Below are 23,840 nucleotides of genomic sequence, written 5' to 3' on the forward strand. Positions count from 1 at the left end.
CCATGGTCATGTATGTGTAAGCTTCCAGGAGATAAACAGAAACGACTTCTGAAAAGAATGCAGAGTATGCGTGGAAGGCTTTGTTTGTGTCCGTATGTTTATCTTAAAATCACAAATAATTTATCCTTTCGCAGCAGGAAGCAGTGAATTATGGGCAAAGGCACAATCCACCCTGAGCACGTCACCAGTCCTTCACAGGGCAAACACAATAAGTGACAGGCATTTACATTTGAACTTAAAAGCTACACAAGATCACCAGTTTATGCTTAAAAATGTATAAGGCTCATCAAACTTTTAAAAACAATACTCTTTCCAGGTGGGGTAGAAATACTAGAGTTATAGAATTACATATTTTGTCACTGTGGAGGGGGTTTGTTTTGTTTATTCCAAACGTCACACAGTATAACTCATTTATTTAAAACATAACTAAACTAAATAATATTTACAGACTGCAAATAATTCAGTGTGATTTGCAAAATCAGCTCCTCACCCAGTGTTGGATGTTTCATTTTTTTCATATTTTATCATTTTCAGGTTACGAAACAAGTCGATTGAAACTGCAAGCATTGGGTTTTAGTTTTTTTTTTCACCCTGGGAAAGGGTGTCTAATTATAGTCAAATTAGTTCTTTCAACGGAAAGAAAAGTGTCCTGTAAATGTTAGGAAATATACGCTTTTTTTGTGTTTAATGCAATATTTTCCTTGTCGTTTCAGTGAATCAGACATTCTACACCACGACAAACAGTATGAGCCATTCTACTCGTCGTTCGTGGCGCTGTCTGCGCATTACATCACCACAGTATGCGGACAAAGTGTGTACCATTTTTATCCCTGTCTATTTTCAAATTACTTCTCATCCTTTCTCATCATACTTCCATGTAAACATGTTGAAGTCCTTCCAGCTCACGAACGTTTTCATTATCTACTTCCAGTACCAAGGAATCAGTTGCTGTCGGTTGCTGCAGCATGCAAAGTATTGATTGAATTCTCTTTGCTGCGCCTGGAAAACCCTGATGAGGCATGTGCAGTGTCACAGGTGAGAGAAACAGACTGCTGGGGTGGGGAGTGGAATATTTATGGTGATTGTAAAGAAATGCTTTTCCCTGGCACAATGGCTTGAGTCAATTGCATACACTTATTGAGTGTTGTTCCTGACTGACAGTGTGTAATTTTGTTTAACTGTTGTACAGAAACACCTGATCCTTCTAATAAAAGGACTTTGCACCGGCTGCAGCAGACTAGATCGCACAGAAATCATAACTTTCACAGCTATGATGAAGTCTGCCAAGTTGCCTCAAACCATCAAAACCCTTTCAGATGGTGAGTCTTAACAGTACTTCACTGATGACGGTTTCTCTTTTTATTTGTGTGCATAGCAATACTGTTTGTAATCGTTCATACTGAGGCAGAATGCTGTTGCAGTTTTTATATTTTCCAAACAAGTTTTCATAGCTTGGATTTGTGACTTAGTAATGTTTTTTTGTTTCTTTGTTCACTATAATAGTTGAAGATCAGAAAGAATTGCCCAGTGCTGTAAACCCAGAGCTTCGACAAAAAGAAGTTCAGATGAACTTCTTTAATCAACTGACTTCAGTTTTTAACCCTGACCTTACCACCATCTTGGCCTCACCATCAGCAGCACACATGCAGGCAAGTATCAACCTAATCGATCTAGGTTAACCACATCATGTTCACCGTTAACCACTCTCAACAGAAATATATTAAATCATTATGATTGGTGTGTTTTTATTTACTTTTTAACATCTCTGAATTGCAGGCTGAGAGTGATTGCGATGACCAAACCACAGATCAAGCCATTCAGGCCAAAATGAAAAATGCCTTTGTCTCTCAGAATGTGTCAAGCTTACAGGAACTTGGTGAGTATTTATTGTTATGTCTCAGTAGTTTTTTGTTGTTTTAGTGGGCATAATTATGTGTCTGCCCTTGTGCTAAAAATATATATTTAAAGAATCTGACATTTTAGAAATGTAGCTTTAATTGACCATAGTGATATCTAATTATACACTGATAATAAACACACGAGAACAATTGTCACAAATTATAATTTCTACCTAACAAATTGGCAGAAATAAAAAACAGAAGAAACTAAATTCATGCAAAAGATGTGCTACGATTGACTAGATATTATGAAAAAGTGCCCTTTCTGATCACCGAGCAGTATTGTGTTTACATGACAATGGATATCATGTCATTACACTGTTTTGATCTCCAATATAACCCCATAAAGGGTAAATGCTCTTTTAACACATGCATATAATTAGCATGAATATATTATTTTCTCCCAATATAGATCGTGCTCACTAGTCTCCCTTTATATAGTTTGATTTTCCTTCATTATAATGTAATTGTTACTTTATCTCCTTTTTGATCTAGTTTATTCAGAGGTACTTGTTGTTTTATACAAGCTAATTGTCCCTCTGTCTTCTGTCCCTAGGTGGGTCAGAGAAGTTGCTACGAGTGTGCCTCAATCTGCCCTACTTTCTACGCTACATCAACAGATTCCAGGATGCTGTATCAGCCAACTCTTTCTTTATCATGCCTGCAACAGTGGCTGATGCCACTGCTGTCCGCAATGGGTATTTACATTATATTTAATTGTGGTTACATGGCTTGGTATATTACAGTAGTGTATGTTTTGAATGGACACTATAACCTGCACTGGTTCTTTCAGGTGGTGACGTATTGGAATTCAAGGTTCTTGTTACTAAATGTTCTCCTGGTATTTGGTGCTTCATAGATTTCATTCACTGGTGATTGATGTGACGATGGCTCTGGACACACTCTCCCTGCCTGTATTGGAGCCCCTGACACCAGGAAGACTACTGGACATGACCGTGCTGGCTTTGAGCTGTCTCTATGCTGGTAGGTGGAAACTCTCAATTCATTAATAAATAAAAGTGTGCACTGAACAGACAGTGGCAACAATGATCTGTAATTATAGTGTCCATTGAAATGTTATTTTTTACAAGCATTAAAAAAACAATTATTTTATTAAGCTTACACAATCAGTGTGTTCTTGTTGCTTGACTTTTTGCGAGCATTTTTCTTTTTCTGATGTATCTGACAGGTGAACTCATGTGCTGCTTTGTTACTATGGAACATGCTTCCACTCATTTGGCCAGATTTAGCAATGGCAAATTCCTTCCTCTTGAAAAGGCTCCGTCTGCTGTGAGGGTATTTGAGTCAGTCTGGACAATTGTAAAATGTGCAAAAACTTTATTCATCTCGTTTTATTTTCTTGTTGGTTTTTTTTAGGATTTCTTGCATTTTCAATCTTGCAGATATCATATTCTTGGGAAATTTCTGACCACAACGTATACAATGAAAATATGTGCTTGAATGTTCTTTAAGCTTTTCAATGGATATCTGAATGCAAAAGTAGTGATGTCCACGTCTAAGTAGTGGTAAAAGTCAAGATGTCAAAATTAATGCAATTATTTCTGCCCTGTTCAGGCGTGAGCGTGGCCACTTGCATGGCCATCCTGCAGGTGGGGAGCGGCCTGCAGCTTCGCTCTGCTTCCACTGGGACAAAAGAGGAAGACTACGAAAATGACGCAGCCACAATTGTCCAGAAATGTGTGAGTAAAACAAGTACAGCATTTTCACTGTATGTTCATGTAGTTCTGTGGATAAAATAAAAGTCAAAGCTGTTGCTTGTACTGAAATTGGACTGAAAATAAATGGTTTTGCTTTAAGTTGTTAGCCTGATGGTGTATTTTATTTATTTTTTAAACATGGTTTCCTTTTGTTACCTAATAAGAAACGGTGCATTTAAATTTGTGATTAAATTTGTTACCCACAGCTGGAGATCTATGAAATGATTGGACAAGCCATCAGCAACTCACGACGAGCTGGAGGAGAGGTGAGCACCTATTTAATGGTATACCAGTGTTAACAAATATAATACTGGATAAGGCATTTATAGTTTTTACTATTTCACAAATTTGTTTTAACCTCCTTTATCTACACTTTTGTACATTTCAGCATTACCAGAATTTCCAGCTGCTGGGAGCCTGGTGCCTCTTGAACAGCCTGTACCTGATACTGAACCTGAGCCCGACTGCCCTCGCAGACAAGGGGAAAGAAAAGGACCCCCTGGCCGCCCTGCGTGTCCGGGATATTGCTGCACGGACCAAGGATGGTGCAGGATCGCCTAAACTTGGTCCTGGCAAAGGGTATTTTTACATTGTGTATCATTATGGTTTTTGAAACTATTCTGTAATGGAACATTTCTATAGTGTGAAGATATTGTGTCAGGGCCTTTTCAAGAGATTTTTCAATTAAGTCCTGACATTGTTTTATCATGACATATAAAATCCAGGCTTTAATGTGTTTCACTATCTCATCATGTGCTTTTTTAATGTTTCCTTAAGACACCAAGGGTTTGGAGTGTTGTCTGTTATCCTGGCCAACCATGCCATCAAACTTTTGACTTCACTGTTCCAGGATTTGCAAGTTGAAGCTCTGCACAGGGTGAGAGAAGCACACAGTCACTTTGGCTTGTTTTAAAATGAAAATCTGCCTTTGAATGTTTCAAACAAGTGTAACACAAAACGGTACATACCTTCCCTTATAGTTTGGAAGATTGTAGACACAATATATCGTTAAGTGTTAAATGAAGCCTATTCTGTTTAAGGAAGCAGACGGCCATGTTTTCTTGGTTGTAATATTTCCTCGTCCCACATGCAGAGTTGGGCCAGCGATGGACCACCAGCAGAGCTCAACATCATGGCACAGAGTACTTCCATCCAGAGGGTCCAGAGACTTATCGACTCTGTACCCCTGACTAACCTGCTATTCACACTTCTCTCCACTTCTTACAAGAAGGTGAAGTCACTCCCACACACAGGATGACATATTGGTTAACTTTGTATCTTACGGTATTTTTTTTTCCTCACTAAATTGGTGAGAAAATTATGATTTTATGAGGTCTGATCAAGAAGTATCTGAGAGTTAGTTTTCTTCCACCAGGCTTGCGTTCTTCAGCGCCAGAGGAAAGGCTCGGTCAGCAGTGATGCCAGTGCTTCTACAGATTCAAACACCTACTATGAGGATGACTTCAGCAGCACGGAGGAGGACAGCAGCCAAGGTACTTCATCCCTTTTGTTTGATGGAATCTGGAGTATGCATCAACAGAAAAGCTCAGGTTCACAGAAATAAAGGGAGTCCCATCCCTGTCTCTCTACTCTAGGATGACTTTTTCACTTAGAATCAGTAGATATATCGTAATAGAAAAACTATAATACAAAACATGAAAGCAGGTCTTTTTCACTAGAGGCAATGTGGATCTCTGGTAAGCTACAGCACTCTCAATTGAGTTTGCTTCAGATACTTTTTTTTTTTTTAATGCATTCTAGGTAAATGGGCTTCAAAAACACCATAAATATGTTAGTGATCATAAAATATTAGCTTTGTTAACGTAGCATATTCCAACTGCCACAATATGTGCTCCACAGCAACAAGAAAACAAACAGATTTTAAAAGGTCGGGAAGTTTTGGTCTTTTGACCCACAGATGTAATGAAGACACGCTCATAATTTATTGTATGATCACAAGCTCTATTGCACCTTCATGGTGTGCCTCAGCTTTGCCTCGTGACGGTGTGGGTGCAGGTGCTGAAAGCAGTTATGTTTGTGCTCTCTGAGCTAGTGTCGGTGCTCAGCTGTATCAATGATGCAATGACATAAGTGTGCCGTCAGTGGATCTTTCAGTCAGGTAGCAGCAACAGTGAGAGGGGTAAATGCATACATGCTCACACTGATGTCATTAAAATTTCTTGTCCCTTTACCACAGTATGTCAGTGTAGTTGACAGTCTCTACTATTTCAGCAGAGAGAAGACAGGAGAAGACAAGTGCAGCTTGTGTCTCAGGTCAGCAGATTTCTGTCCTCAGGTCAAAGATTTGGTGTCCACTTCACTGTTCTAGATTCATTTTGTTATTGTTTGTCTCTTACAATTTAGGCTCTGATGTGATCCTAATAGTATAGAAAATGACAGAGCCAGAGATGAAGTGGCTTTGACAAAGTGGCTCATAGTTTTTCTTAATTTTCTATAATTTATATGAACTAAATGAAATTTGTCAAAGAGGTTCATCTGTGGCTCCTGATGATTCAAAGGATAATACCATTGGTACTGACATGTGGGTGCTCATTATTTTTATTTTTATTTTTTCAGTGTCTAAAAGTTAATGTGATGAACAGTTTTGGTCTGGTTGGCTTTTATCAGTTAGATAATTTATTGGGTGATTGTAATCACTGATTTAAGTGTCATCTTTTGATGGCCTCTGAATCGTCTGTTATTATATTCTATCATATTGTTTCAGTGAGTACATTTTGGATTCTTTTTTGACATTTTAACACCAGACCTGCAGAATTGAGGGGTGTCTCTTTGCAGAAATTGAATGTCCTTTAAATTCATATTAATGATAGTATAATCACCTGAGCTACAACTGTCCTATATTTCCTAGAATAGGCGAAACAAACAAAGCCCCTCCCATGGAAAGAAACACTCTCAAGGATAGTGAAAACTTGAAGTTATTTATGTGATTAAAATTGCTACATCAGCTGCCAAAAGCCATCAATTGGTAGCCCTGAGTGGCATGAGATCTCATAAAAAATAATGCAGAACCCACATCTAAACAGTGGTATGTTTCTTGAACACAAAATAAATCAAATTGTGCTTAATGGGCTTAAACACGCAGTGCTATGTCTTGCTGTCACCTGAAATGTTTTGATTTTTGTTTGTTGCATGCAAATGTGAATATCAACTTAATGTGATATTCTTTGAAAACATGTGTCTTGTTTTTGTAGTTGGAATAATCTCCCTGCAGATAGGAGATGTCACCCACAGATATAGATGTGCAGGTTTTGTGTGATAGAAACCTTGATGGAACAAAGCCTGACTAAAGGTTTGAATTGTGTAAATGGCAAGCAAGAAGCCGCGCTGGTGTGGTTTAGGTTTCCTTAGTGAGATGAAGTTTGCTTCAAATGTCACATGGAGAAATGGGAGCAGAATTAAAATCCTAGATGATTCATATGTTTGCATTCACTGTGGAGATTTGGAGGCTTTAAGGTCCTGTTGATGCGTGAGAAGGGGGTGACGTCTGTACAATTGTTTTTCAAAATCACTGCTCTCCCTGTGCTTATGTTATTGTGCAGCCCTTATTGAGTCCCTGGTTGGTCCTGCAGTCATTTCATTCTGTAGTCCTCATAGTTGAGGTGCCTAAGGCCTGACAGACTTTCGAAACTCAAACCAGTTTTTATGCTGAACTAAGAATCTGTCAGAAGCCTCCATCGACAGTCTCTTAAACACTGCTGAAGAATTTTCCCCAAGTTCAGTTATCGGCCAGACATGGATTCAAAATAGATCCAGATGGAGAGGGAAAAAGTAAAGCTAGAGGAGCATTTAAATGATTCATATACTGTGATACCAAGTTTAAATAATCATATTAGTGGTATGTTTTTTTTTCATCAGTTCATGGCAAAAACAATTATTTACAATCAAATGGTTGGGGTTGGCCTTGTGGGAGAATTAATTTTATATGGTGTCACCAAAATGCATTCTAATCCAGAGCTGACAAATTCATGTAGATTGTAAAATCTTATCACAATGTGAAATGTCTTGTTTGTTTCAGTTGCTGCATGTTGCTGGTGCCTCAAAGTGAAATGCCTGTGACATGTTGATTGTAACACAACGCTTTCCGCTGTGTAATAATGAAGTAGTGATGTTTGCAGTTTAGCAGGTACAGATCAAATAAGAGAATAGCTGGACATCTCTGTTGCATCGGGTGTGATTTTACTTTCTTTATCTCTGTTTTGACACTCGGACAAAAGCATGTTTTTAAAATCATTCACAATGGCAGCATTGAAATCATTATTACATGACCTAAAAAATTTTATTTTTGGAAGTAAATGAAACGGTCCAGCTTGGCAAGAGCCAGATTAATCCTTGTGATTGAGACACATGTAAATTCTTGTAAAGAAGACATAATTCACTCCCATATTATTAGAAACGAACAAAAATTGCCCCTGAAAAGATGGTCCTTTTCTCCTCTTAAGTTGGGTTTCTGACAAATACAATAGCATGGTATGGTTTTACACAATATATTCGCTCATAGCTAAGATTTTTTATATTATCAGTGACGCCAAAGAAAAATTAAATGTCTCCTTAGAAAATTTGTGAGTAGAAATATTGTAGTGCTGTTTGACTGTAAACTGAACCAGCAGTGTTTCTTGATCACCGTTTGCTGCAGTTGTTTTGCTGTTGTCAACCACCCGCACTGTGCTGTAGATGTTGTAAACACGGGGAAGCTTTTTATGTTCTCTCTTTTGATGATGCCACCCCACAAACACCTTTTCAAAAAAGTCTTTTCACCTTCTCTCTTAAGAAGTTAAAAATAATTATGTTCTCTTTCTTGACAGACGATGACAGTGAACCCATCCTGGGGCTTTGGTTTGAGGAGACAATTTCGCCAACCAAAGACAAAGTAGCTCCTCCACCCCCTCCCCCACCACCACCCCTAGAGACCTCTCCCCGGCTGAAGAGCCCCAGCAAGCAAAATCCAAGCGAGAACGGCAACATTTTAGCAGGCCGAAAAGATCCAGAGCTGGTGAAGACTGATTATAGACATTATGCAACACAATATAGTTGGATTAAGTGCAGTAAAGAGTATCTATATTTTGTCATAAGGTGTCAAGGTTGTCAATGTTCTTAAGTGACATTCTACTAACTCATACCAACTTGTTCTTATAGTTTCTCAGTTTAGCCTCCAGCATCCTGAACTTTATCACCACCTCAATGCTGAAGTCCCGGAACAACTTCATCCGCAACTACCTGAGTGTGTCCCTCACAGAGCAGCACATGGCTACCCTCGCGAGCATCATCAAAGATGTGGACAAGGATGTCAAAGGTAGATTCAATGACAATATTGTGTTAATAAAACATAATGTGGTCTATGACGACTGGAATACATTGGATGTTGCGGAGTATGATGTACCATTTTCTTCTCAGGCTCCTCAGATGAAGTGTTTTCCTTAGCTCTGTATCACTTCAACCACACCCTCGTAACCTCAGACCTTCCATCCCCGGCCTTGCAGGTAAGAATAGCTGCTACCATCTCTAATTGAAATTTTAAATGTGCTAATACTATTATGTTATCATTAGTCTATTAATCTTTGATGTATAGATAGTACAATAGGTATGCTCTTATCATCGTCTCATCATTCTGCCCTGTCTTGTTTACAGAGCACCCTTCTTCAGCAGCTGGGTGTCGCTCCATTCTCAGAGGGGCCCTGGCCTCTCTACATCCACCCCCAGTCATTATCGGTCCTCTCCAGACTTCTCCTCATATGGCAGCACAAAGCCAGCCTGCAAGGAGAACCAGATGTGCCCGAGTGTATGAAAGTCTGGGAAAGGTAGAACATTTCTCCTCACTGTGGCAATTAGGCGTAATGGGGTGTCTTAAGCTGCTTCATGCTGCTCCTCAGTGTATGCAGCAGATGAAGGATGCTGCTTTCAAAACGCATTAACATACATAGTGAAGTTTAACCTCAACCCCTCAAGTTGCATATTTAACCTACTTGCACTTTTGTTAAATGCACTTGTCTGTTACATTTGATGTCCTCAGATTCTTGGGCACTCTGAAGCAGCACACAATCCAGGGTTCTATTCATGGAGAAGACGATCTTAACGTGGAACACCTCCAGCTCCTGCTGCTGCTTTTCCACAACCTGTCAGAGCGTGGTCGTCGATCAGTCCTCACCATGGTCACTCAGGCCATCACTGAAGTGGCACAGAGCAGAGAGTCTCAGCTGAAGGCTGTGCCTCTCAACCTAGCCCGCCTGTTGCTGGTCTTTGACTACCTTCTGCGCCACTACTCCAAGGCTCCCCTGTATCTGTTTGAACAGGTTTGTGCTCTTTTGAAAGTGGGTTTCTTTTCAGAGATTTTTAAAACTCAATGGTTTCTTACCCAAGTTTTGTAATAACATTGAATGATGGGATGAAAGTGGTTTTAAGAGCAGCAAGAGTAAAAGTGGCATTTGTAGAAAATGTAAATGAAAATGGAAACATTTTTCACCATGTTTATTACTTACAGGTGCAGTACAACCTCCTCACTCCACCGTCCACCGGGCCAGGTTCTGTTCAGGAGGGAGGCAAACGCAACAGTCTCCCATTGTACTACGGGTTCAAAGAGGTGGAGGAAAATTGGGCAAAACACTGTTCAGGAGGTAAAATCATCAAAGAAATCTTTTTTTTCTACTTGTGTAAAGCTGAGTTTTTATATTGTTCATATTATGTGTGAAAATTATGTTGATTTTGTTTTTCATGATTGATGAGAAAACATATATAATGTTTCATTATTTTTTTGTTTTAGATTCAAATACCCAACCCAAATTCTACTGCGTTCTGTCCCCTGAAGCATCTGAGGACGATATCAGCAGACTAGACAGCAAAGTGAGACTGGAATATTTTTATATTGTTATTGGGTTTACAACTGTTAAGTGACATTTACAGATTTTGCACTAGTTGTCAAATTTGACATTTTTTGAAAGTATGTGTCTTGGTCAATATTTCATATTTCCTCACCTTTCTATTGTCAAACATTTTGTGTTCTAGGTTTTTCCAAAGCTGTTCAATGGAGCGGTGAAATATGATGAACTGTATGCATGGCTCATCTCCCTCCTGGCAGCAGGCTCCCAGTTTGATACAACGAGAAGACAGGAGAACAAACCCACCACACCTGTGGTGAGGAGATAGCACACAACATACTGGGAACTTTGGAAAAGGGGAAAAGAGGCCTGTGAAGCAGGTGTAATTTAAGTATTGCCCAAAACTGCATGGACCATCTGCACTATGATATATTCACAATGACAGTACCTCTGTCAATGGTTCACTTACAGTATCAAATATTGATCTGTTAGCAGAAAGTGAGAATTGTTATTTTAATGAATTTAAACCTAAACGGCCTAAAGCCTTTTTTATTATTTCCACACATGGGGAAGTGGTTTGTCACCTTTTGATGTTTGATGTTTGGACTCATTCTAATATATTAATGGATTTTGTTCACCTTAAAATTTCCGAATGAATAGTTTCTAACAATTTTGACAGCTAGTTTGTAAATGTATGCAGCTGAATGTTTGAGCAGTTAAGGTTCACATTTACATAATTTCTTGACCTGACATGGGTGCAGACATTACCTCCCTTTGGTTAAAAGTGTTTATTTTGTCATCTTTTAAAGGAGGCCTGCTCCCTTCAGTACTACTTTCTGGTCCTTTGGAGGATTCTGGGTGTTTTACCTCCCTCGAAAACCTTCATGGAGCAGTTGAAGACTGGCTGCAGTGACCCCAGTGAGAGTGACATCCTGCACACACTCAGGTGGTCCTCACGTCTGCGTGTAAATCCGTATGTGACCTGGATTAAGGTGAGTTGGAGCCTTTACAGTGAAAAGACTCATTACCATGATAGTTGCCATAAAGTTTTACTAAAACATCAAGAACAATTAGCCTTTATTTTCAAAATAGTTTTTTCTCTACAACTGAACATCACAAATGTTGCATTATGTACCTGTTTTCATGCAAAACTATAACTTGTGATCATTACAGGAACATCTGGTGAAACAGGGAATGAAAGTGGACCAGGCAGCCTCTCTGGTTGAGATGACAGCTGCTAAGTGCAGCACTGTTAAATACGATGTAGAGCTTGCAGAGGAATATATTGCCAGACAGGTAAGAGCTACAGCAAATCCAGTGCTCGTTTGTGCAGCTGCTGTTCAAAGATTTGAATTGACTCTTCACTTCTGGGTCAATTGATTCTGTTTCAGATTTCCACCTTTTCAAGTGTGGATCCAAATGCCATCTTGCCCCTTCATCAGTTGCCCTCTCTACAAGCCATCTATACCCTGGATGCCGTCATCTCCAAAGTGCAGGTTTCCTTAGATGAGCACCTGTCTAAGGTTGCCATCGAGGCAGACGGCAACAAGTCGGCTGAAATCACAAAGAACCTGCTGCCTGCTACACTGCAGCTCACTGACATTTACACAGCGTTCACAAGGTGAGAATGGAGCTTGTTTGGGATTACATATTTTGATCCACACAGTTAAAGTTTGTTTTTTGCTTCCTTACAAGTGTTTATGTTGTCAGTGTTGGCCTATTTAGAATCTGAAAGATACACACACTTGGTTTGCTGCTATTGTTTAAAACTTCGACTTATGTTGTTGTTTTTTGGTCTGAGGCTCAAACCTCAAAATGAGCATCTATTTTGGATGAAACCTTAAGCCACGTTTGTCTTGAGCAGATCTTACCTACTCATGAACATCCCAGAAGAGGGGGAGAACAAGCTGACTGATGCAAAGCTCCAAGGTTATGCCGCAGTTCTCTCAATTGGCTCCACACGCTGTAAAGCCAACATGCTGGGTATGTAAAACATGTTTAACACAGCTTAGATAATTCTGTGGACACTTACTTTTTTGACGTGAATTGTTGAATGACTCCTTGCAGGACACAGCATAACGCAGAACCTACCATCAGCTGTGCAGACTGTATGTGAGACTTGGAACAGCATTCACACCAACGAATTCCCCAACATTGGCTCATGGGTACGTCAGTGATGTGGCTTTTATTTCAATGTGGTTGTCACTCAACTTAGGCACACTCAACTGTAGTATATTCTTCCGTACAGCCATGTATTGCTTTAATTCTTTTTTTGTTGCACATAATTTTATTCCCACATATATTCCTGGTCAAATGGTAATATGAGCCTCGTGGTGAAAAAAGTAATGTTACAAAAACATTTGTTTTACTATGTTTGAATCACTGGCTCAACATGTAATATTAAAAAGTGATTAAAGACTCTGATGATTTTTTTTCTTCTTAGCGAAATGCATTTGCCAACGATACCATACCATCAGAGAGCTACATCAGTGCCATACAAGCGGCTCATCTGGGCACACTGAGCTGCCAGTCCTTGCCCCTGGCCTCTTCCCTGAAGCACATCCTTCTCTCATTGGTTCGCCTCACTGGAGACCTCATTGTGTAAGTTCTCTGTAAAATTCATATACTTGAACATGCATAAAACAATATGGGATAAATGGATTAAAAGAAACAAAACAGTTTTCTGAAGTTAATATTATATACTGTATGTTGATTCAGGACAGAGGAGCTGAATCCCTCCCAGGTTGTGAGCACTTTGTTGCCCCTCCTCCTGGAGAGCAGCACCGAGTGTGTAGCTGAGATAAGCAGCACGTCACTGGAACGCATCCTCGGCCCATCAGAGTCAGACGCCTTCCTCGCCCGCATCTACGAGCGTTTGGTGACAGGGTGTTACAACATCATTGCCAACCACTCAGACCCCAACAGGTATGTGACGTGAGGTTTATATGATCTAATCTGTAGTTGATGAGAGGAGTTGACTTACATGCTGGAGAGGTTGTGGTGGTGGGGATGTGGACCACAAAACACATTTTTGGGAGTTGGATCAAGATTCAAATACTTAAGAAAAACAGCTGGAAAATCATGAAACATTTTCTTGGACAAAAAATACACCTGACATTTAAATCACTATGCTTAGATGACCTACCCAAAGGAATAACAGGAAATATCAGATACCTCCTGAATATTTTAACAATAGCACCACAAAAAGCAAAGCACTTGTAAATTGCTACAAACAAACCCAACTTCAGTGGATAACTGGATTGAAATAGTCGCAGATTTATGAGATGGAAAGACTAAACTTCCTCTTGAGATAAAGGAAAGATGTTTCAAAATACGTAGACTATTGGTCAGAATAAGGGTGAGCTGTCTTCCTCCCCGTCCCACAACTTCAAACACTGATCGATCTTGTATTCCACTATTCATTGCTATATTCAACTTTTTTTTTATCTATTATTTCATTTTATTTATTAAAACCTGGTATGACTGTAGTGCCCCCGCTGATTCTGAATTTGATTGTTGATATTAGTGTGTGGTTTTAGGTTCACTTTCCTTGTGTTCTTTTGGAAAAATGTTTCAATAAAAAGTAAATATCACAAAAGATGAGTTGGACCAGATGAACTAATGTTGCCTATTTTAAATCAACTGAAGGAGTTTTTCCTCTGCTGTCCTGTGGAGCCTTTGATATGCTTTAGCATGTTTTTCTTGATGTTTACACCGTGTTGGTTGCATTCTAAAAATTTGTGCTTCTTTTTCTTCAGTGGCTTGGATGAGTCTGTACTTGAGGAATGTCTTCAGTACCTTGAAAAGCAGCTAGAAAGCAGTCAAGTCCGAAAGGCAATGGAGGAGTTCTTTTCATTCAGGTATGTCCTGCCTAAATAATAATATAGCAACACAAAAGCTCACTAATTACATGACTGTATGGTTACATCCCTGCCTTAATTTCTTCTCGTAGTGGTGAACTCGTCCAGATCATGATGGCAACAGCCAACGAAAACCTGTCTGCAAAATTCTGTAACAGGGTGCTTAAGTTCTTCACTAAGCTCTTTCAGCTCAGTAAGTCTGCTCATGTCAGATGATGGCATGTTTTTCAGATTGACTTGTTGAAATGTAGTGTCCTGCTGTGTAAGATTGCGCTATAAGATCATCTCAGCTCAACAGTATTAAAGTGGCAACAGTATGTTTTTGTAGCATTGAAGTTTCATATAGCCACTTTCCAGATGTGCCAATGTAAGGGGGTCATGCTTGTGTGACTGTTTGGAGATGGTTTTGCAGATCTTCTTTTAAAGCATATTACAAACTGCAGGTTGATTTTCTTTGTGATGATCATTGAATTATGTTATTGTCATTCATAGCTGAGAAGAGTCCAAATCCAAGCCTGTTATGCCTGTGTGGCTCTCTGGCTCAGCTGGCCTGTGTGGAGCCCCCACGTCTGCAGTCGTGGCTCACACGGATGACCGCCCCGCCGCCAAAGGACTCGGAGCAACTGGAAATAGTTCAGGAAAACCGCCAGCTTCTGCAGCAGCTCACCACTCATATTGTGCGTGACAATAGCCAGGTTGGAGAAGGAGTATGCACCGTCCTCCTCAGCACACTGATTCCCATGGCAACAGACATGTTGACCAATGGAGATGGAACTGGCTTTCCTGAGCTCATGGTTATCATGGCTACACTTGCCAGTGCTGGGCAGGGGGCCGGACATCTGCAGCTGCACAGGGCAGCGATTGACTGGCTCACCAGATGGTAAGAAACAACTTTCAGAGACATGTCGATCCCACCTGTCATTTTTTTTGTTTTTTTAAAAATATAATTTGAATCAACATTAGCAAGGATTAACCAGGTTTCATGTTAATGATTGATGGTCTTGACTGTCTTTTTACAGCAAAAAGTATCTAACACAAAAGAATGTTGTGGAAAAAGTGAGCACGAATCTGTCCCAAGGAAAGGTACGTTTGTTTTCACTCCCCAGAGTAAAATAATCTATATGAACTCTGTGACAGATTATTGAAATATAAGCTGTCAAACCATTGACGTACACTTCTTCTTGGATCTCAGCATGCCAGCATGCTGGAATGCTCGTGCCACATCATCTCCTATCTGGCTGATGTGATGAATGCTTTACGACAAAGCAGTGGCCAAGGCACTTCAACGCTGCTGATGGAGGGAGAAGAGAAGGCCATGGAAGTCGACTCAGACTGGGTGGAGGAGCTCGCAGTGGAAGAGGATGACTCCCAGGCAGAGGACTCTGTAAGGTTTCATCTGTTTTTCTTAGATGTGGCCATTCTTTGCCAATTCATCCGAATAGATCTCAAGATTGTCCAAGTTAGCATTTTCTTTTTTTCAGTGTCATTTGCTAAGATGTTGAACTCAAAAGTTAGATCATTGTGCAAATGAGCTTTTTTAATAATCCCAGGTGACAAGAAAACAAATGTGTCCCAGAGTCCTTTAGATAGCTTTAGTTTTAATGAAAAAAAATCCCTCTCATTCATTATGGAGTTAATTGACTTTTCTTATTTTGTCTTAAATTTGAACTTTGAATCCTGAATTGCACACCAGGAATCTAAATGAACCAATGTCTTTTCTTTTTTTTTGACAGGATGAAGACTCCCTTTGTAACAAACTGTGCACATTCACCATAACTCAGAAGGAATTCATGAATCAGCACTGGTAAAGAAGATGCTTCTGCTGGTTGTTTTATTGTTGAATATCCAGAAGCTCCTTTTTTGTTTTTTTGAATGACTGAAGAGATGACTCAAAAACCATTGGAAAAACTAAAATGGATTTGTAACACAGGAAAGATTTTTTAACAACTAAAAATCTATTGAGCTGTGCATGTCTTGTACATTTCATAGATCAACTACATCAACATAAGCAAACTGTAGAAATAGAGCCATTAATAGAACACATTTTTTCTAATACTCAATTCAATTTCTCCAATAAATCTGAAATAGCTTCAGATTTTATTAAGCTGTTGTGTTGACCCAGGAATACTTAAAATGTTGTTCATTCATACACCCACACAGATCAGTAGCAAATCTGATTTAAATGTTGACATGAAAAGAGTGAATCTCTGGATTTCTGTTTTATGGCAATGGAATATTGTTTTTTTGTGACTTAACCAATGTGTTATGCATAACGTTGCCACTTGCTTTTCCTTCTGCAGGTACCACTGTCACACCTGTAAGATGGTGGATGGGGTAGGTGTGTGCACAGTGTGTGCCAAGGTCTGTCACAAAGACCATGAGATCTCCTATGCCAAATATGGCTCTTTCTTCTGTGACTGCGGTGCCAAAGAGGATGGCAGCTGCCAGGTGAGACCGAATACCTCAGGTCATCATGGGAAGAGAACAACAGCGGTAACTTTGGCTTGCAAGTCATTCCCCATTGACTTCCATCCAGTCATTTCATTTGATCAGGGTTATAGCTAGCTTCACGCAACATGTGATCAGACAGTGATGAATGTATATTGTCAGTCTCTTGTGTACTGAAAAGGCCAGCTTTCCTAGTTATTCTTAAATGATGTATGACTATGCATGTGATCATGAGCAAAACCATCAACTACATCTTACCTTATCAATAGGCTTTCACCATTCTTTCTTTGCTTATGATTGCACCTTTTCCTTTTTGGTTCAGTGATGTTATCTCAACTGCTCAATTTAATTTTGCTCACCTTTTTTGTTACTTTTTTTTAACTTGCAAATGTGAATAATATAGTTTTAGTTCTCTGTAAGTGAAGAATGAAGTGAAAGTCTTAATGCTATTGGCATGCAGCAAAGTCAGATCAGAATGATTTAATCTCCTAGTGGTATTAGGATCTGTCAATCTGTTATGTTTGTCTTGGAGGCCTGTTAGACATCTATAGACCTCCATTTGGCAGTGTCAACAATAAGAACAGGTCTAGATTAGCCTATTTAAGTTCATTGTCGCAGCACATCAAATATGATATTTTAACATAATTGACTCATCTTGCTTGAAGTTCCACCTTTGTTTTGTTTACCTTTTCTTATCAGTTTCTTTTGTATTGCTTCATCCACAGGCATTGGTCAAGCGCAGCCCCAGCAGCGGCATGGGCTCCACGCTCAAAGAGTCATCCGCGTTCCAGAGTGAGCTGCGTATGCCCGAGAGTGCGATCCGCCACCAGAATGCCTCACCCTCCGACAAGGGCAAGGTCACCATCTGTGATGGCAAGCCTGGGGATGAAGACAGGCCTAAGAAGAGCAGTGTGTGTAAGAGTATTGAAGGCTGCCAGGAAGAGTTAATAACACAAGTGGTGAGAATGACTTTCTTTTTTCTGGATTTGTGACTTAATGTCTGTATTTGGCACGTTCTGCGTTTCTGTTGCACATAACACTGCATACTGATTTTATTTTTGCTTTTGGCTCTATTTTAACTATGACAGATGGGGTCATCCACTGCCGCAGTCATACTGGAGATGCTCATGTTTCTCATGGAAGCCATCCAAACCAACTTCCAGCAGGCATCAGCAGTAGGAAGCAGCAGCCGGGCTCAGCAGGCCCTCAATGAGCTGCATACTCAGGACAAAAATGTGGAGATGACAGACCAGCTAATGGTATTAGAAGCTAAAGAGTTGGTGTTTTTAAATTAAAACATTAAAATGATCTTTATGCATCCCAGTTTAGTGTTAACTGTCAGTGTTTTCCACAGGTACCTACCCTTGGCTCTCAGGAAGGGGCTTTCGAGAACGTGAGAATGAACTACAGTGGTGACCAGGGGCAAACTATACGCCAGCTCATCAGTGCACATGTCCTACGCCGAGTTGCCATGTGTGTCCTGTCATCTCCTCATGGTCGCCGTCAGCACCTCGCAGTGAGCCACGAAAAGGGCAAAGTGAGTTGAATTTATCTTAAATTCTATTTGAATAGTTTGAGAAGATATTTTTCATCCAATATTTGCCAGTTTTGACCATTTTTTTTGGAGGCCCCAGGTTTGAATCCAGGCTGCGACAGGAATGATCATCCTGTGTCTCTCGTCCAAGTCACAATGGCTTGTTCGGGTGACTACTGGTAAAGGCAACATCCACACAGACGTTGCTTATTTGCAGGGTCTTTGATTCTCGGTTTTCTTTTCAGTGAAACTCTGACAAGAAAAAAACAACAACTGTATGACTCGTATGCTTTTGTCTATCTATTTCATCTAAATTATCTTTTTGATGGAGTATCACATGATGTATTTTGTCCTCATCCTCCACCTGACAGATAACAGTCCTGCAGCTGTCCACCCTCCTGAAGCAAGCAGACTCCAGCAAAAGAAAGCTCACACTGACCCGTCTGGCCTCTGCCCCGGTCCCATTCACTGTGCTCAGTCTCACAGGCAACCCTTGTAATGAAGATTACCTGGCTGTGTGTGGCCTCAAGGTTAAAATGCTTTTTCTCAGTTCAAAATGGTTTTTTTTATTTGTCAGTATGCAATTAAAACTTCACCAAAAGCAGAAATTTAGGTGTTTTCAATGAAAATGGCAAAACAAAAATTCCTGAAGTAGTATTTATTGGAAAACCAATGAAATTAAATTGATTCAAGCATATTAAAAAATGTCTGCATAATAACTCAAGGAATTGTCTTGTATCGTTCTTGTCTGTTAATTTCTTCCAGGACTGCCACGTACTGACTTTTAGCAGCACCGGCTCTGTGTCAGACCACCTGGTGTTGCACCCACAACTGGCCACAGGCAACTTCATTATCAAAGCGATCTGGTTACCAGGCTCACAGACTGAACTTGCCATCATCACTGCTGACTTTGTTAAGGTAAACATTCAGAAATAACTTAAGTTGAGATAATGAGTATTCGCTGACTTTTTTTATGCAGGTTTTCTGTATGATTGGGAAGTTGTATTATGTAATCTTTGTTTCGATTTGTCTCCCTGACAAACAGGTCTATGACCTGTCAGTCGATGCTCTGAGTCCCATGTACTACTTCCTGCTCCCGAGCTCAAAGATCCGTGATGCTACATTCCTTTTTAATGAAGAGGGAAAGAACATCATCGCCATCATGTCTTCAGCAGGATACATGTACACCCAGGTTATGGACGAGTCTAGCAGTGCTCAACATGGCCCATTCTATGTCACAAATGTCCTGGAAATCACCCATGAAGATCTGAAGGTGTCTGGAACTTTCTCATGTTTGTGTTTGAGGTTTCTTGAAAAAGTTGAACTAAAGCACTAATGGATAATTTCTTTCTTTGGAACTCCAGGATAGTAGTGGGCAAGTAGCTGGCGGAGGTGTGTCCGTCTATTACTCCCACGTCCTTCAGATGCTTTTCTTCAGCTACAGCCAAGGAAAGTCTTTTGCTGCCACAGTGAGCCGGAGCACGACCGAGGTGCAGAGGCTTTTCCCCATCAACATCAAAGGGTAATGCTTCTTTCACACCACATACAGTCTCTACTCTTTCCTCTTCCGCTCTGTTATTATTTTTAAGAACTCGCATTATCTTGTTCACATTTGTAGTTCAAATGGAGGCAGCAGTAAGATGTCTCCTGCTCTGTGCCAGTGGTCTGAGGTCATGAACCACCCGGGCTTGGTTTGCTGTGTGCAACAGACAACGGGGATACCTCTGGTCATTATGGTCAAGCCTGACACCTTGCTCATCCAAGAGATTAAAACACTCCCAGCAAAAGCTAAGGTGATGGTCATATAAAGGAACTTTTATTTATCGATGTTTAACTGCATTAGTGCTTCTAGTGTTAAAATTCTTCTATGGTCTCTTTCACCCAGATTCAAGATATGGTAGCTATTCGACACACTGCCAGCAATGAGCAGCAGCGAACCACCATGATTCTGCTGTGTGAGGATGGAAGCCTGCGAATCTACATGGCAAATGTAGACAACACCTCATACTGGCTCCAGCCCTCACTGCAGCCCAGCTGTGGCATCAGTATCATGAAGCCGGTCCGCAAACGAAAAGCAGCCGCTGCCAGTGAGTTTGTGATTCGTTTTCAGTGCTTATACTCTTCATATTGCTTTATACTTGCATAAACGAGTTAATGTCAACTTGAATTATGATTTTCGCATTTAGACTCAAAGCTTTTTCTGAAACAAAATGTCAGGTGATTACATTTGAGTGGTGCTCTCCTACAGACTCATCATTCTTTTGGTATTTTCATTTACAGTATACCTCGATTCACCTCTTCATAAAATACCAACTTAGACATGTTCTTGATTTAAAATCAACCTCAAGTATGAGGTTCTTTGACCTTGCAGGAGCTTGTTTTTATACTTACATTTATTTATTTATTTTCATTCTACTTTAAAGCTACACGGACCTCCAGTCAGGTGACATTCCCAGTGGACTTCTTTGAACACAATCAGCAGCTGACAGAGGTGGAGTTTGGGGGTAATGACTTACTGCAGGTCTACAATGGACAGCAGATTAAACACAGACTCAACTCTACTGGCATGTATGTCGCCAACACAAAGGTAATGACTTTTATCTTGTTTTCTGTGTTAACGTGTCATCACACTGTTCTTGTCATGTAAAGAATTTTTGTTGTCCACCATCCCTGCACCAGATACATGGACTGTGATGATGATTACAATTATTTAACATTTGGAGTTGACATGTGTGAATATTGATAATTCTTCCTTGATATTTAGCTCAACCTGTTTATTTTTTCGTAATTCAACTGTTACCGTCAGTGCAGTTCCTCATTGTGTTTCCTCTCTTAGCCCGGAGGATTCACAGTGGAAGCAGTGAACAACAACACTTCAATGGTGATGACAGGCATGCGGGTGCAGGTGGGCACTCAAGCCATCGAGCGGGCTCCTTCTTATGTGGAAGTCTTCGGCCGCACCATGCAGATAAACCTGACAAGAGCCCGTTGGTTCGATTTCCCTTTCACAAGAGAAGAGGCTTTGCAGGCCGACAAGAAGCTATCCATATTTAGTAAGATAAATTTGTTTATTTTTTAAAAATTTGTGTAAACGTCCACTTCCATATTCAATCCTACTGAACTTGCAAAAGTGTTGTTTGGCTACATTTTGTAATGTAGTTCATTTACTTGTTCATCCTTGTACAGTTGGAGCATCTGCTGACCCAGCTGGAGTCACTATGCTCGACTCAATCAAGATCTATGGTAAAACTAAAGAACAGTTCGGCTGGCCAGAGGATCCACCAGAGGACTTTTCCTCTGCCTCAGTGAACAATGTCGGCAGTCCCAGCCTCAACCAGGGCAATGGCACCTCTGATGGAGACATAGCTACTCCAACCACAACCAGCGCCACTGTATTAGAGAGGTATGAACTTTCCACTTAAGGTTCCTGTAGATCAACACAAGATGGGTTTAGCACTGCTCAGCCTCTTGTCGTTGAAGCACTGTGTGACTTGATTACAAAGTCAGCAGAAACCATTGGCTTTCTGATGTAGTTTCTGTGACTTAGAATCTCCTTGTTGTCAGCACAGTTAGGATTTGACATGCTGTGACATCTCTCTTCTTTCCATTGATTCATAGCCACTTTATTTAGAATTTTCTGAAATTGTGTTGTTGGATGTAAAAAGATTTAGATTCCTCATTCCGCATATAGTTATTGTTGTATATTTTATTTACTTCATGTTCCACTCTTTAAACTTATCCTCATGAGTCCAGTAAGGCAGTCAGGGTTATTGGATACTCGACTTGATCTTCAACAGTGGCAGTTGCGTTGTTGTCAGAGTGTTCAGTGCATGGCTCTTATGATCATCTTTTCTTGCATGCTTTTCTTTTGTTTAACTGAGTCATTCAATTTCACTTGTTTATTTCTGTGATCCTCACACTTATTTTTGTTCTTTTTCTTTTGCTCCCAAAAATACAATAAAAAGTTGTGAAACTGAGTCCTTATCAACATTGGACCGGTTAGTAACTGCCCTTTCTCTGCTTGTTTGTATGGTTTTGTGCATGTGTGCTGCCAGTTTGTGTGTCCATGCCTAAGACTGAACATGCCATGCACCATCTTCACACCTGTGCAACAAAATACCTTTCTGAACATTTACCCTTGCATTTAGTGTTGTTTGGAATTTAGAATAGCAAAGACTGCAACAGATTGAGAATGCTTTTTTCCCCCAGTATGATTGCTTACTCTGTTCCAAAATTGTGGCAGGAGTCAGAATTGATCCTTTTTCTTCATTTCAGGTTGGTGGTCAGCTCTCTTGAGGCTTTGGAAAGCTGCTTTGCCGTTGGTTCATCCGGGGAGAAGGTAAATGGATAATCAGATTACCCTTTATCAAAAAAGCATCAAGACACTCAAATAAGACCCTGAAGTTTACCTGTTTTTTTAATTCATGTTGGCAACTTTGTGTAGGAGAAAAACAAAGCTGCAGCTTTGGAGTTGGCCACTTTACTACTGTCAATGCCAACACCTGCTGGTGTCCAGCAGCAGACCAAAGGACTTCTTGCTAGTCTGCACACCAGCCGTACTGCCTACCACAACCACAAGGTAAGCAAGTCTCAATCAAAGTGATAGTATTTTCTATGACTATGTTGTGCAAAATTTGTATTACAGTCGTGGACAAAAGTTTTGAGAATGACACAAATATTACATTTTGACAAAGTCTGCTGCTTCACTCTTTATAATGGCAATTTGCATATACTCCAGAATGTTATGAGGAGGGATCAGCTCAATTGCAATTAATTGCAAAGTCCCTCTTTGCCTTGAAAATGAACTTTATCCCCAAAAAAACATTTCCACTGCATTTCAGCCCTGCCACAAAAGGACCAGCTAACATCATTTCAATGATTCCTCTGTTAACACAGGTGTGGGTGTTGATCAATCTGCCATGATTGAGTTAGAATAACACACTGGACACTTTAAAAGGAGGATGGTGCTTGACATCATTGTTCCTCTTCTGTTAACCATGGTTACCTGCAAGGAAACATGTGCAGTCATCATTGCATTGCACAAAAAGGGACTAACAGGGATGTTTATTGCAGCTAGTTTGATTGCACCTCAGTCAACCATCTATCGGATTATCAAGAACTTTGAGGAGAGAGGTTCAGTTGTTGCCAAACAGGCTTCTGGTACCATTCCCTGAATAAGTAATGGTACCAGAACATCCTCCGAGGGCAATTTCTCCCAACCATCCAAGAGCAGTTTGGTGATGAACAATGCCTTTTCCAGCAAGATGGAGCACCTTGCCATAAAGCAAAATTTATAACTGAATGGCTCGGGGAACAAAACATAAACATTTTGGGTCCATGGCCAGGAAACTCCCCAGATCTTAATCCCATTGAAAACTTGTGGTCAATCCTCAAGGGGCAGGTAGACAAACAAAAACCCACAAATTCTGACAAACTCCAGGCATTGATTATGCAAGAATGGACTGCCATCAGTCAGGATTTGGTCCAAAAGTTGGCCTGCAGAGGTCTTGAAAAAGAAGGGTCAACACTGCAAATATTGACTTGTTGCATGA

General features: G+C 40.2%; 1 protein-coding gene across 1 annotated transcript in view; it reads left to right on the plus strand.

Moving 5' to 3' along the window:
- ubr4 (ubiquitin protein ligase E3 component n-recognin 4) overlaps nt 1-23,840 on the plus strand; it is a 47,725-nt gene that overhangs the window by 3,127 nt on the left and 20,758 nt on the right. Inside the window, exons 2-50 of the mRNA XM_080468643.1 lie at nt 714-811; nt 932-1,035; nt 1,190-1,319; nt 1,504-1,649; nt 1,777-1,876; nt 2,455-2,596; nt 2,758-2,882; nt 3,474-3,598; nt 3,823-3,882; nt 4,005-4,195; nt 4,394-4,493; nt 4,710-4,847; nt 4,992-5,109; nt 8,440-8,627; nt 8,771-8,927; nt 9,029-9,114; nt 9,263-9,432; nt 9,645-9,924; nt 10,113-10,245; nt 10,392-10,471; nt 10,634-10,762; nt 11,256-11,438; nt 11,620-11,742; nt 11,838-12,067; nt 12,311-12,429; nt 12,514-12,611; nt 12,890-13,047; nt 13,165-13,371; nt 14,205-14,306; nt 14,399-14,499; nt 14,799-15,186; nt 15,326-15,389; nt 15,499-15,690; nt 16,040-16,110; nt 16,607-16,754; nt 17,480-17,713; nt 17,843-18,013; nt 18,109-18,291; nt 18,660-18,818; nt 19,054-19,206; nt 19,334-19,561; nt 19,653-19,810; nt 19,907-20,081; nt 20,174-20,375; nt 20,712-20,875; nt 21,125-21,341; nt 21,475-21,691; nt 22,564-22,627; nt 22,733-22,867. Coding sequence (XP_080324769.1) covers nt 714-811; nt 932-1,035; nt 1,190-1,319; nt 1,504-1,649; nt 1,777-1,876; nt 2,455-2,596; nt 2,758-2,882; nt 3,474-3,598; nt 3,823-3,882; nt 4,005-4,195; nt 4,394-4,493; nt 4,710-4,847; nt 4,992-5,109; nt 8,440-8,627; nt 8,771-8,927; nt 9,029-9,114; nt 9,263-9,432; nt 9,645-9,924; nt 10,113-10,245; nt 10,392-10,471; nt 10,634-10,762; nt 11,256-11,438; nt 11,620-11,742; nt 11,838-12,067; nt 12,311-12,429; nt 12,514-12,611; nt 12,890-13,047; nt 13,165-13,371; nt 14,205-14,306; nt 14,399-14,499; nt 14,799-15,186; nt 15,326-15,389; nt 15,499-15,690; nt 16,040-16,110; nt 16,607-16,754; nt 17,480-17,713; nt 17,843-18,013; nt 18,109-18,291; nt 18,660-18,818; nt 19,054-19,206; nt 19,334-19,561; nt 19,653-19,810; nt 19,907-20,081; nt 20,174-20,375; nt 20,712-20,875; nt 21,125-21,341; nt 21,475-21,691; nt 22,564-22,627; nt 22,733-22,867 — 7,444 coding nt within the window. The remainder of the gene's footprint in view (nt 1-713; nt 812-931; nt 1,036-1,189; nt 1,320-1,503; nt 1,650-1,776; nt 1,877-2,454; nt 2,597-2,757; nt 2,883-3,473; nt 3,599-3,822; nt 3,883-4,004; nt 4,196-4,393; nt 4,494-4,709; nt 4,848-4,991; nt 5,110-8,439; nt 8,628-8,770; nt 8,928-9,028; nt 9,115-9,262; nt 9,433-9,644; nt 9,925-10,112; nt 10,246-10,391; nt 10,472-10,633; nt 10,763-11,255; nt 11,439-11,619; nt 11,743-11,837; nt 12,068-12,310; nt 12,430-12,513; nt 12,612-12,889; nt 13,048-13,164; nt 13,372-14,204; nt 14,307-14,398; nt 14,500-14,798; nt 15,187-15,325; nt 15,390-15,498; nt 15,691-16,039; nt 16,111-16,606; nt 16,755-17,479; nt 17,714-17,842; nt 18,014-18,108; nt 18,292-18,659; nt 18,819-19,053; nt 19,207-19,333; nt 19,562-19,652; nt 19,811-19,906; nt 20,082-20,173; nt 20,376-20,711; nt 20,876-21,124; nt 21,342-21,474; nt 21,692-22,563; nt 22,628-22,732; nt 22,868-23,840) is intronic.

This window comes from Lipophrys pholis (assembly GCF_963383615.2).
Source record: "Lipophrys pholis genome assembly, chromosome: 8".
NCBI lineage: Eukaryota > Metazoa > Chordata > Actinopteri > Blenniiformes > Blenniidae > Lipophrys > Lipophrys pholis.